Here is a 14,413-nt window from a genome sequence, read left to right as displayed (position 1 = left end):
GCTCTGGATGTACATATACAGGGCTTATGCTAAGGTAGTGGAAAAACTATTTTTATTGTCAGGTGATTATACCCCAATGAAAATATAATGAATAATAATGTTTTCTGCCAAAGGAGCCTATTGAATCCTTTTAAGGCTAGGCTTGGTAAGCCTGGTGAAGCTTTCAAGAGCAGGCTACACCTGCAACCGATACATCCCACCCCCCCTCCCATCGGCCCTCTCATCAAAGGTACGGCCCCAAAATACATGAACGTGCACTGCACGAGCCGGTTTTTCCATGACTCGCTCGGAAAGTTCTTACGATCATCTCTGCTTCAGGCTGATGAAGACTCCACTCATGTGCAGTGAGAGCGCAGGCAGGTGACAGGGAGATAGGCCAGCCAATCGGCCGCTTTTATTACAATCCTGCAAGAGCCACAGAAACGCCTTTTTTTTCGTACTCTTTATTTATCCATGGCTTTTGGGACGTGAAGAGGATTTCCACAAATACGATAAAAAGTGTGTCAGAAACAAATTACCAGCCCGACATTTAATTGATGAAAAAGTAGTTATCTTTATTTGACACAGCCAGAGGTTACAGCGATTACCCAAAGACTGTTATAATTGTTCTAACGGACATACGTAAGAATCCACCAATTCATTTTTAAATATATCGCAAAGAATCTCACCACAAGGTCCATTACTAGCTGAGGTATCAGTTGTCAGTTGCTACAGACATTTTTTTTCTGAGAATGTTGAGGCTTACTGATCTATGTTGTCTTCAAAGTTGAGACTGAAAGGTTCATTTTTGTTCGTCCTTGAGTCTCACCTCAAGACAAATATTTTATCACTGCTCTGCTGTCCAGAATCATGATTGATTGACATCTTCCTCACTTATTTAAAAGCTTTGCTTTAAAAAGCTTTGCACGTAATGGGCTACGAGGACGTATATCATTTTATTGAAACAAATTCAATACATGGAGTTTGGTGACTTCATGTTATTTTTTGTTCTAGCTCCACACAATTTCAGTGGATGTCTAATCAGCTCATTCATTCTGGAACTGAAATGCATCTCGACTCCTGTTGTGGTCACCAGCACGGTGTGGAGCTGGGCACAGGGAGACACGGACATAAACTCCCTCAGAGGACTGTGTGTTTGACTGACATCTTTCTCCAAAGCAATGTTCAAATGGCTACAATCACAGTAGATCAAGGTTTTATGTTTAGGATTTACTTACATTTGTTCAAGAGACTCATGTTTTTGTGTCTCATCTTCCTGCCGGTAGAGACACGAGCATCGAGGGCCTTTGGTGCTGCTCCATGTTCTTTTTTTATTTTGAGCAATTAAATATAAATATCCTGCATTAAAATCTTCACCAGTGGAACTTTAAAACGATGGTCACTTATGTTAAAGGGCAGTTAATTATTCCAAAGAGCAGTGAAAGCTGCAGTAATCTTGAATAGGGGGAATTAACGTGCTGCCATTTCATTTCAGAGCCATGAACAGCAGCAGTCTTCAAGTTTTAAATATATCCAATAACTGGTGGAGAATACCTTCCTCACACATTCCAGACAAATAGCATTGTTAGAGCCTTTCTGGTCCAGGGATCGGCAGGCCAAGCTATACTTTGCAGAAATTTAGCAAGCAGACTAAGGGATATAAAGAGCAACACATACATTTAACTTTTCTATTAAAGTGTGAAACGGGGGATTTATAGAAAAGGACAGGCGGATTTATCCTTTCCGTGCTTGTAAATGCTGAGCATGCAATTACCCCTATAATAGAGGCGTTGTGTCCAAATTGGAGCCATTAAAGTGATTTAACAGTGCGTGGATTGGTGCTGGCATTTGTGAGGATGTGTACACATGGGGTGCAGTGGAATGGGTGTTTAATCACAGCATTTTAGAGCCCAGTAATAGCAGAGCAGCGCATGTAGAACACTGTCGTGCCACACGGTGCAGCTTACTCATTAGGGACTGGAGTTCGGTCCGCGCTCCACCCTCTGTTTGGCGGTTTATGGTTTTGACATTGGAAATGTTGGTTTGTTTCATTGATTGGCCTCATTACTGTCACTGATGCTGATGCTGCACAACCACCAGTGTCTGCTTTCTGATGTGACAACTGTTATATCTGAGATCAACTTGATTTTTACACTGCAAAACGTTTTCAAAATGAAAGTTAGAGGAAATATCACTAAACAATTAGGACGGAAAATGTGTCACTAACTATAGTGTTTAACAACACTATAGTTAGTGAACTAGTATCTTTTATGGAGTTGACTATTGAAATTACACATCGACCACCTAACAAAGTTCTCAAAGTTAGTTGTAATCAAATACCTGCATCATCAGCCTGTTTATATATTCTCACAGCTCCTCAGTGCTTCTTTACAATGCAAAATAAGTGCCTTTTTTAAATATATTTGGCAATGATTCCTTCGATGTATCAAACTCTTATGACAAGTTAATGTAATTGAGGCTTAATAGTTTACGTTTTAGCCATTAACTTTATTATAATTGACTATTAATACAAAAGAATGCAGATACCCGTATAATCAAATCCTTAAATGTAATTTGTTAGATGGAATGTAAACATGAATTCTTTTTGCATTGTATATTCTGTCAAATAAAACATAAACATTGACACCAATGTGTCTGTGAAGGGCTCATATCAGCCAACTGATAAATTAGCAGGCTCCACTTAAAAAAAGAAAATCTATTGTCTTTCTATTTTTCTCACTTGACATTGACTTTTGAACAGTTTTAGTCCATTTCACTTTTTAGACATTCAACAGCCTATTCAATGACAACTGAAATACTCTATTTTGTTTTATAAGTTGGTGAAGAGCAGTGTTTTAGTGCAGGACTATATCCACCGTTAATCGTCTTATTTTATCATAGTGTTCATAGAGGTTTTGTTCTGTAGAGGTTGCAGGTGCAGTGGAAATATTTGTAAGGTAAAAGTCCTGAGGAATAAGATGATACATTAAATGCATTTAAATAATGTTTGTTCTGAATTGGAAATAAACAGCACTGAAAACAATGTGTGCCCTTTAAAATGTCCAACTTCGGTTTTGCATTGGATTTCTAGGGAGAAAATAAATGATCCTCTGTTTCGATACACAGTCCTTCTATTTCCACGTTTTTTTTTTTCTTCCCTTTCCACTGTTCAACCTCTTTACTTCTGGCGGATGGCATTTAATACATCTTCTGCATCCTCAAAGACACCTCCAGGAATAAAGGAATTCTTCAGAATGAATAGGATCTGGCTTTTTTCAATATTTCCCCCTATCTGCTTTGAAATGCAGGAAACCCTTTCACTCTCTCCTCCACTGCTTCTTCCTTCTTGCTCTCCCCTCCCTCTCCTCTGCCTCCCCCACCTCTTTTTTTTTTTTTTGCCCCAGTCTGTGCTCTGTTGCGCTGGAGTGGAGCCCCTGTACAGGCGTGGCATCCTGGGGAGAGCTAGTAAAGCATTTATTACAGGCTTTGCAGTCCTGTATTATACTGGCAAGCACAGAGCCACTCATGCTTGGCCTTTAACTTCTCTCTGAAGTTCAGCCATACATGAAAAGAGGGGGCTCTGGTCCGCTAATATATTCCTGATTTAATATCGTATGAGAGAAAAGGCAAAGGACAGGGGTAAAGATGAGGGGAAAAAAGGAAGAAGGGTTAAGAAAGTGTGTTTAAAAATGTAAATAAAATCCTAGAGATTATTTTTCCCCGTGCGTGTCCACCGCTAGTGTGCTGATTAAATATCACGTGGTGACACTGGCAATGCCCAGCGGAGCTTTTGAACCCAGGATCTGTGAAGAATCCTTTTCGAGGCTTTGTGCGTGGGCTGTCTACCATAACTTCCTCTCAAGTAACAATATAGGGACGAGCGGACAGGAAGCGAGACCGCTTTCTCACCGCCACACTCATTCACTCGCCGACCGCCCCGATATTAACTTTGTTGGGCTCAGGGTGGAAGTGGAAAATCTCTGTGTCTGTAAAAAGAAGTAAAGAGCGAGGCGAATTAGCCCCAACTCTCCATCTTTAATTTTTTCCCTCCCATTTTTTTTTTTCCCTTTTGAAAGTTCTCCCCCCTTTTCTCATCAGTCCTCTTAAATCGCATCCTCATTGGCGGCTTGTACTTTTTTAGGTCAGGCTTTTTTTGATGGTGTTTGGGGAAATTTCTGTGGTATTTTATTGGCGTGCTCGCCATACGGAGGGGGACAATGGGCAGGACATCGGGCACACCCTAATTTCGGATCTCTCTCTTCTCTCTTCCGCCTCTCCTCTCTTCTGGGTGTGTTTGTCCGTTGTGTGTCCTGGTCGAAGGAGAGACCCTCCTCCACCGAGCTTGCAAGAGGAACCAAGTGGAGACCGTGCTTCAAATCCTGGCGCTTCCTGGCACGGACGTCAACATTAAAGGTAAGACTTTTTTTCCGTTTTCTCTGAAACCTGTCTCGCTGTCATCTCACTTCACTCCCACTGTTTGCTCTAGGGTTTCGAAGAGCGATTAACATTGGAGAAAAAAAAAGGGGGGAGAGAAGAAATAGGAGTGCGTGTGCGTCATCATTGAGGTTAACCTTTCGCTAAAATGTAAAGGGTGTGTCCAGGAAGAGCAGGATGGGTTTAAAGGCTCCGATTTATAGATTTACGGTGTCTTTACTCAGTGAATTGAATGCCTTTTGATATTTCAAAGTGATTTTCTTTTGTCCTTTTTAGGTCAAATATAATGACTTTTCCTCCTTTTATGGAAATGTTATGCTGTTTCAAAGGTTTCCCCGATTTTGTAATCAACCTTTAGTAGCAGCCGAAATTAACTTGCATCTTAGCAGGGGGCTCAGACAAGAGGTGATGGCCAAAATCTAATCAATTCCCTCTGTCCCCCTGCAGCTGTCAAAATAAGGCCCCTTGTTAAACGAGGCGGAACATATTTTGTTGGAGTTATTTCACGTCAAATATAACAGATCTACATAAGCATGTCCTGTTTTGTCTTCCTGAGGAGTTGTCTATCCATGATCGTTTAAATCTTGTACAGAATGATGTTAAACGTGAGAAGATGGACTGAACTCTTTAAACGTTGCACTGAAATTCAGATTTTATTAGTATACGTTAACAGTCTTTAGCACCGTTACTTCAGGCACAATAATGTCCTCTGAGAAGACGGATTAATCTTTATTTTAATTTGTAAAAAAATGTAATGACTCATATGCAAAGTAAAGGATTGTGTATATGGCCTTTGCCACTTTGCACTATTAACATAAATATCTTTGTCAGGTCTCTCTTCAATTTTATTAAAAGTTTTCAACAAACGTTTCACAATGTAGCCCCTTGCTAGTTTACTTGCTAAGCGGGTTAGCTTTCATAGCTAACCATCAACTTAGCTGCGACAGAAAAAGTAGATTTTCTCTGGATCAGATAACTTTCCTATTGAGTAATCTCTCTCTCTCTCTCTCTCTCTCTGTGTGTGTGTGTGTGTGTGTCTGTCTATGTGTAGACCATGCAGGATGGACGCCGTTGCATGAAGCGTGTAATCATGGCAGCGCTGCATGTGTGGAGGCTTTGCTGTGTCACCGCCCCGCACCGGTGTTTGATAACCAGGTGGCTGGAATTAGTCCACTTCACGATGCCTTGCTCAATGGACACATGGACATCGCCAAGATGCTACTGGAGCACGCAGGTGGGTAAACTGCACCAATACACCCAGAGACTCAGTGATTGCAAGTTTACGAAATCATACAAATCAACTAACTCAAGTTTATCCACATATTTGTAATGGTTTTGATTGTTAGGGTTAAGTGGCACATCAGCACTTCTGTGAGTGTCAAACTCAGAAATCCTTGATACTCATAAGCTGGCACATATTGCATTCATAAACTAGAATGACACTGAGCCCTTACATTGAATCAAGCTGCATCAAATTGCGCACACTTACGGACATCAGTTCCCTTAAAATACCTGATTGTTTTTATCAAGATCCACAAGTTACTCGCTGGGAAAAAAATATATATATAATAATTTAAATGCCCGCTCTCACAATGTTAAAGAAAGGGAAAAAAGATTACTGGATCCAGTAGTTTTTGTGTAAAGTTGTTTACAAACAAACAAACAAACAAACAGACAAATAAATGGACAGGGGCAAAAACATAACTTCTGTGGCGGGGGTAACTAACCCGTGAGTGATTTTGCTAATTCATCCATTCATTTTTGTAAGAGCTGAAACGGTGACACTGATATTGGTCTGTGCTTCATTCTGTCAGTGCCATTACTCAGGCAGGTTCAATTAAAAACTGCTACTCTAACTGTATGTTGGATGTTTATATTTCCTAATTGGATGGGATACACACAACTGTTTTTATATGTCCTCGTGTAATCCATCTTCCTTGAAACGATTCATTAAACCAAATGGTCTCCATCACATTGATGGAATCATATAATGTTAAAATAAAACACCTTTAGCTTGTCTGGCCAGTTGGCTGCCAAGAGAGCTAATCTGTAGAATTAGCCATTTAGCTAATGATTTACTGCAGCGGTGGGCTGTGTGTCACTGCCGCTGCAGCCAAGAGACGCTTTCAATTTAATGCAGCCGACAAATGTAGCGGAGCTTAGTGACAGATTGAATGCTGTTTTTCGACCTTATTAGCGAGGCCAGTTTTATCTTAACTACCCCCCTGGTAGAGCGAGGGACCTGTTGATGGTGGGGCTTTTAAAGGGACACTCCACCAAGTTCTAGTTCAGTTTGTTTGTCACATAGGTTCAGCCTGTGGAAGCAGTTGTATTCTCGTTTCTACTGGCTTAAGAGAAAGCTTTCTAAAGTCTGAAAAATAACCCAGTTGGTGTCATCAGGGTTAAGTTTGGAGATGTCAGTTTTAAAGCAGATTGCATGTTGGGTTTAAACTGAGGGTGTGGTGACTTAAAGACATGAGCAGGAGGTTTTCGGGGCTTAAATTAAATGTACGATACGTACCCATAACAAAAGACCTAGTTTGATGATGTTGTGAAGCAGCGTGGGATCATGGGAGTTCTTTCCCACCATTTCTTGTCCCGTAATCTTCTTGGGTCACTCGGTTCCCCTGTATGTTTGCACTTTACTGGGAGAGCTTCAGTGGCAGAACACGCAGCAAATGGCAATGAATTCTCGAAATCCATTACGAGTGACCAATACAAACAGTGGAAGGAAAAGACAGGCAACGCATTAAGTGGCTACCAATGTGTTTTTACTTCGTCATACATCTTACATTTGCCCCGGGATTTATAGCAGAGACAGGCAAAATGGGTAAAGTGGATAGGACGCAATTAAAAGGCGACCAAAATTGACTAAAATCTGATTTCTCCGGGTTTAATATTGTTGGAAACATTTTGGATGATGTAAGTAAACAAATCAACAAAATATATAACATAGGTCGAGTTGTTTTTTTTAGACATTTTATTAAATAATTGTTACATATTTTATCTTTGACACAAACAGTTTGGATTTCTCTTCACCCTTGTCCATTGACGTTAACGCTCAGGCTGTGTTCAATTTTTGTATTTTATCTGAGGCTATTTTTATCGGTCATATAGTCTTAGTCATTTGGTAATAATGTTTAGATAAGGAGGAAATGATACATCTGTTCTTACCTACGGTACCTAAAGATTATGGGCTGCACACATACAGCGCAGTGTGCCCCAAGACAAACAGAATTGTAACTGGGCCCCAGAGGCCGTAGCAATATTAATACTCGATCATCTCTACCATCTCTCCCTCTGCCCCCACTGCTTGTCTTCTTAATCCTCATGCAGTCCTGTACTGCGGTGTGTGTCCAAACAGATTACAGCATCACCTCATAAGACGTCTGTTAATGTCTCTTTGACAAGATTAGAAGAGTCAGGATCCGCCGCCTGCGTTATTCACGTGCAAGTTTTTCTGGAAATGTGTCACAACAACAACTAGTTCGGTGTCTGCGTGTGTGCGTGCCACATGCAGTCTGAGCTCAGGAGGGTTGAAGCGAGCGTGACGGGTGTCGCCGCTCAGGAGGGAGCGCCGTAGTTAGGTGTATGGCAGCAGGTGGCAGCGGAAATGTGCGTGTGTGCGTTTTTTTGGGGAGGGGGTGTCGTTTACCAGCGTCGAATAAATCTCCCATGTAACATACCTCTGCCTCTGCTCACTTCTCAGTTTGCCTAATTATAGTTAATTTGATTCGACTTTCCCATTAACACATGTACATATTCTGTCCTCAAAAAATAAATTAGACTGGGATTGTTTGGTCCCGGAGAGGAAACAAGAGAGCGCTGCCTTCTTTTTCTCCCTCCCTCTCCCTCCCCCCTCTCCCTCAGTAACAGGAGGGAGAGCAAATTAAAAGAGGTCAGAGGAAGAAGCAGCTATCTGTATCAGTAAAATTAGAAGAGCGTGTGTGTGTGTGTGTGTGTGTGTGTGTGTGTGTGTGTGTGTGTGTGTGTGTGTGTGTGTGTGTGTGTGTGTGTGTGTGTGTGTGTGTGTGTGTGTGTGTGTGTGTGTGTGTGTGTGTGCAGTAGACGTCTGGCCTGCTGTCTAGTGTGCTGGTCTCTTTGCAGGAACTGAGCAGAACAATAAGAATAAGAACACCCTCGGTTTGAACCACCTGCAGGCGTGTGCATCATGCTTCTCTTTCCCGCTCGCTCTGGTCCTGACTGTTTGCTATTTCCTCACACCTTGATGGTGGGTTGTCCGAAGGCTACAGCAGGGAGTTGTTGAGGAGGTGGTCCTCTTGACTCCGGGCTATACCGTCTCTCATGGTCTCTTTCACCACGATCTTCATCTGGTTGCCATGGACACCATCGATAGGCGTAGGATTGTTTTTTTCTTTCTGTCTTTTTCCGAGTTCAGGTTGTTAAATGTGGAAAGTTTTGGCTTTGGGGGGCAACATCATACATAGTTACAGCAACTCACTTTATGTTGTTGCTCATTACAGTTTTTCCCTCTAAACTCAGACAGGACTTTTGTGCTTGTGGCAGCGTTTCTATCACCCATACATCAGATACTTAAAAAAAAAAAAATTTGGCCGGGGAGATTCACTGCACCGTCCCATGATAGGAAAACAGGCTAGTGGGCCAGATGTGTTTCCATTCCTCTCTTGTTATTTATTATTATATTCCCACATTTTATTACTCTGTGAGCGCCTGCTACATCTCCTGAAACGATATTTTTTTCATTTAGGCATTCTCCCCCGTTGTCCTAGTTGTTTCCAACAGACAGGCTGAACCTCGCTGCCAAGGCCAGAGAGGGCAACACTGACACTGGCACGCCAACAAAGCCTTTATTTGGGAGTGATCTCACCCCTTTGTAAAGCCTGTCTGCATGGAGGCTTGGGCTCTCTCTCTCTGTGTGTGTGTGTGTGTGTGTGTGTGTGTGTGTGTGTGTGTGTGTGTGTGTGTGTGTGTGTGTGTGTGTGTGTGTGCGCATTTTTAGGGGTGAATTGTGGGGGTTGGGTGGATGGATCCCACCTCCTACCCCCTCTACCTCAGTCCCTCCAGGCTTATAGAGCTGGCAAGGAAAGGATGCCATGGCTGAGGGCAAGGCTGACTCTGCTCTCCTCCCCTCCTCCTCCTCCTCCTCCTCCCATTGCCGAAGGCCACCCCACATGACCCTGTATATAAGTGTGTGTGTGTGTGTGATTGGCTTGTTTTTACACAGTATGGAAGTGTCCTTGGCTATATATATATATTTTTGGTGTATGCGCATGCATGCACAAATATTCCCCTGAATCTCAAAAGCTATAATGAGTGTGTGCTGGCTCTCAATTAAGGATCTGATGCTCCCTGTGCCCCTTCCTCAGCTGGTTGGAGTGTTTAAATTTTGCAGGGTGTCCAGGGCAGCCGGTACCGCCTGATTGGAATGGAAAATGACCCAGGGCCTTTAGCAGTGCAGTTCAGAGCTGGCACGCACAGCACACACATGCGCGCACACACACACACACACACACACACACAGAGAGAGAGAAGAGGCGTGTCTGTGAGCAAAGGGGGTGGAGAAGTAAAGAAAAGAGCCTTTAAGCTGTCACCACTCTGCCCTGTGACCGTAATCGCGGATGGCGTCCTCTCAATGCAGCCCACCGTGTTAGTAAGCACGTCTAGTCCACCTCGACTTGTAAACACATACACTCATTTAGATGCTCGAAGAGGAAAGAATATAGGAAAAGAGAAAATAGTTTAGATATGTGTAAAGTATTTCCAAACTACCTGATTGAATATTTTTTCCTCAGTTTTTCAAAATATCTCCATCCAGACGAGAACACAAAAACAACTACAAACGCTCAAACAAGCATGTCGGGCCAGTAAAATCTACATCAATGATCCGTCAAAAACCACAGAAGAATACTTTGGCCTAAGTAATATTGGGCAAGGCAGACGCCCGACAATGCCAATAAAATGCAGTGCTAACCAAACGTAGGGAAACCGGTCTATAGCCGCCATTGTTGTTGTTTCTGGCACATGCTCATTACGCTAAGCAGCAGTGGGTATTTGCAGCGACTTCATCATTTCCCAACGCTCCGTTTCATGTGTACACACGGATACACAGAAACAGAGTTTTTGAAAATGTACACTTTGGAAAGACAATCTGTTTTAGTGACTTAAAATGCCATTTGCGTGTAAACGAGAGGTTCAAACGACGAGGAAAGGCTTTGTTTTACAAAATATCCACATCAGTGTGGACATGATGTAAAAGAGTGATGTTTTTGGGGGGGGGGGGTTCTTTTAATATTTTGTCGAATTGTTTGGCTTGAATCGATTTCAAGAAGGCAAGAGAGGCTGCTACATGACTGCTTCTGGAATCTCTGTTTGGGGTTTTGTGCATCTCTTGTATGCGCACCAAAAAGCCACACATCGACACACTCATGCTTACTGCACAGCATTGGCTGGTCCCTGCAGATCTTAATGTGAACGAGTGTTTGTGGAGCAGAAAGATGTCATTTGCTCAGTGGCACAGGAAACGCACGATCCCCTCGGACCACTGTAGTCAGTCATGGTTTGTCTCTGTCTGTTTGTCTGTCTCTGTCATAGATACACACACACACACACACACACACACACACACTCACACAGGCACAGGTTCAGCTTTAGACACACTTGGGCCTCTTCACTGTCAACACGGTAAAGAAAGTTCATTCTGCTCCGCACTTATTTCCCTGTGGGTCTTGAACTGGAAACTGCGAGGAGGAGCTGAGCACTCGTACTATTAGAGGCGAGGCTGTGTTTGCAGCTCTCGGCTTCATTCGGGTGTGTTGATGTTTCAACTGCAGGTTTCTCCAGGCTGTATTTCAAGGACTTCCCTCGCTGGGAATTTTTCAACTAGATACTGCTTTTTTTTTTTCTTCTCTCTGTTCGCTCTTCCTGTCTATCTTTTTTTTTTTTCGCTATCCACCCCCCAAACCTTTCTTTCTGCGTTTTTCGGGCGGCTACGGTTGCTCCACACATATAAGAAGGGTAAACAGCTAAACCCCTGCTTGTTTGTGTCTGTGGTTTTACATGTTAGCGCCAGGGGATATCAAAGAAATAGTGATTTTGCCTTTGGTTTCCCTTTTTAAACAGCTACAGTATTTAGTGAGCATGAAGGCCACCAGGAGATTGCTTAAGTGAAAAAGTAAAGGGCAGAGGTGAAGGAACATTTAACTATGTATATTTATTTTATTGTCCTCTTTCACCTACAATGTTCAGCCCGAGTTTAATCTCATATATTTATTTCTGTGGGCGACATTATGATTGAGAGTAGTGAATTTATAAGTGTTGAAAACATGCTCAAAGAAAGCCGAGTTTCAAGGTTCGGTTAATTTTTTCATCTTTTATTAGCTTCGGCGCTGATTGAAAAGAAAAACGGCCAGAGAAGATTTTGTTTCGTTGGCCATGAAGATCATTCTCTGCGCTCCAGCCCTGAACTGAAATCATCATATACTCCACAAGTGCAAAATGATAGTACTCCAACCTCCCAACTGCAGGGAGGAATTCAATAGTACATTTAAAAATATATATATAAAAGAAAATACAGGCAAGAGAAAAAGTAGCACTTTCATTAACAAGAAGTCAACAATGGGCGTTGGAATCAGCAGTGTTTGGTGTTTGAACTCTGGTGGAGTGGGTGACATTGTGTGGAAAAGGAGAAATTCAACAGCGCTTCGAGTGTGTCTGCTCGAAGAATACTTTCAATGACGAGCCGAACCCTGCAGCGTATGTGGAGTGTTGTACTTTTAATTGTTGCCGGCGTAAAAGGCCACCTCTAGCTCACCTCTAAATTAAGAATTCTAAAGAAAACAAAAGAGTTGGGAGCAGCACAGCGACGGGGAATACTGAGCGCACCGGTATTCATTCTCTCAACGGCGAGAACGTGAAGGGAGTCTGAAGTCGTCACGTCTAACTTTGACTGCATGATGTCAAATGTAAAAGCATCAGATTATACAGGGAACTGTTTTACAGGTGCGGTTGAATGTGACAAAGTCCTCACTGTTACCAAAACGTGTGTAAAGCAGCTTGTTTAAGGTGTGAATGTCGTTAATGTGACAATTGTCATTATAGAGGTTTGGAGATGTAATCAAAAATGACCTCAGTTATATTTTTACATTATGATATATCACATTTTTAGAAAGGGCTGGCGCTGCCTGTTGTTTGTGGAGAGACAGAGGGGGAGAGAGAGGAAGGAGCGGATCAGAACGAGGGTGACGATTTTTCACTCTTTCACTCCAGTTTGTCACCGGAACTTTATCCGTACAGCACGTTTTAGAACACAGTGACAAAGTGCTTTACAGAATAAAATCAGAGCACACGGTTATGAAGACACAGGCTAAACAACACATGCATAGCATTATTATCATTATCATTATTATTATTATTATTATGAGCATGTTAGTATTTGACGCACCACTGAGAAAACCTAACCGAGCCAGAACCAGCCACTGTAGACTATTAGCTCTCTCACTAAACTTACACCTCTGTCATCTTTGTGCTCTGTCGTCTCCGCAGCACTCCTCGCAGCCCTCTCTGCCACGAAAATAAAACGCAATAGATTAAATTTGTATTACGTCATATTTCGCTCCTGGCGTCTGTGGTCTTTTATTGATATTGATATTCCCTTTCTTCCTTATACTGTTTTTTCTAAGCTAAACTTCCAAATAGTAAAAGTTAAAAGTAACTATATAAGGTTAATGGCATCATAGGAAACTGAGCAACAAAAATACACGCATCCAAACTTGATAAACATTAGGCGCTGGAAAGAAATATATCGATATCAGAAGACGAGAAATGTCTGCACACCAGTTGATGATGAAGAGGGGCCTGTGTCCGAAAGGTTTCCGACCAGGGAGGGAAAATGAAAGAGTTCATGGGAGAATCAAGCGGTGTGCGGACGTCTTCTGAGCGTGATCATCATCAGAGTGCCGTATATCCGATGTCCCTTTACACCGAAGGTGGTAGAGTGGCAGGGGAGCACACAAAGCTATCAGCTGGTGTCCATGTCTTTACATCCCACCGCCCCCTGCCCTCCTACAGGCTGTGATCCAGGTGCAATCTGCGCCTCACAGCCTGTGAAGATGAAGCTCACCTGCCACTGAGACGACACTTCTCCATTTCATTGGCTGTAATGACATCAGGTTTATTTAAGGGAACTACAGCACTGATGCAACCTCCACCTGCTCCTCATCCATGTTTATTTTATACACTGAATATCAAGGTGGAAATATATCACTGAGTGTTCAGACCCTGTTGCTAAAACAGAGAGAGATTTTTTTTTTTAGCACATTCACACGTCTGGCTGGTCTTTTCTGTCTGTCTCTCTCTCTCCTGCATCTGATGCCTCTCCGCTGGCTGCTTTGGTGCTGCACTCGGTTGGCCTTGTTGTTTTTGCTGGGGTTTTCTAGTCGCTAGCGAGCATCTCCCTGTGGATATGCGATGCCGTGCCCCTGGCTGCAGTTCACACACACTCACCCTGCCTCTCTTTTTTCAGTCTGTGTGAGAGAGAGAGAGAGAGAGAGAGAGAGACACACGGAGAGAGAGGATGTTTACCATGCTGTGGAGCTGCCTGCTTCCCAGCTTGTCTGCCTCAGCCCCAGCCTGAGACCAGAGCGAGGGAGAGAGATAGGGGGAGGGAGCACTGCATCTTTCTTTCCCTCCCTCACTCCCTCCCTCCCTCTTTTTGCGCCAATTTTCCCTTCCTCCACTCCTGCTTTTATATTTCTTGTCTTCGCCTGCCCTCTAAAGGCCAAAGGGCTGTGCGCTCTGTATGTATATGTATGTGTATGTGAAAGTGTGTGTGTCTGTGTCTGTCTGTGTGTGTGTGTGTGTGTGTGGCAGACTGCATCTGGCTGGTGCATCAGGCAGTGGCTTTTGCTCAGCATGTGAATTCTCTCCCTCTGCTGTGGCTTCAGAGCAGAGGGTTTTGCAGGGCATTTTCACGCACACGCACACACGCACGCACACACATAAAGGATGGTGTAATTACCCT

The 14,413-nt window shown here is 43.0% G+C and overlaps 1 protein-coding gene across 2 annotated transcripts in view; it reads left to right on the top strand.

Annotated features, from left to right (window-relative positions):
• slf1 (SMC5-SMC6 complex localization factor 1) overlaps nucleotides 1-14,413 on the top strand; it is a 32,382-nt gene that overhangs the window by 12,692 nt on the left and 5,277 nt on the right. For both annotated transcript variants that reach the window (XM_035165929.2, XM_035165930.2), the window contains exons 16-17: nucleotides 4,300-4,392; nucleotides 5,465-5,647. In XM_035165929.2, the coding sequence (XP_035021820.2) occupies nucleotides 4,300-4,392; nucleotides 5,465-5,647 (276 nt within the window). The remainder of the gene's footprint in view (nucleotides 1-4,299; nucleotides 4,393-5,464; nucleotides 5,648-14,413) is intronic.

The sequence above is a fragment of the Hippoglossus stenolepis genome, chromosome 9 (assembly GCF_022539355.2).
Source record: "Hippoglossus stenolepis isolate QCI-W04-F060 chromosome 9, HSTE1.2, whole genome shotgun sequence".
Lineage (NCBI taxonomy): Eukaryota > Metazoa > Chordata > Actinopteri > Pleuronectiformes > Pleuronectidae > Hippoglossus > Hippoglossus stenolepis.
This window is presented reverse-complemented; position numbering and strand designations above follow the sequence as displayed.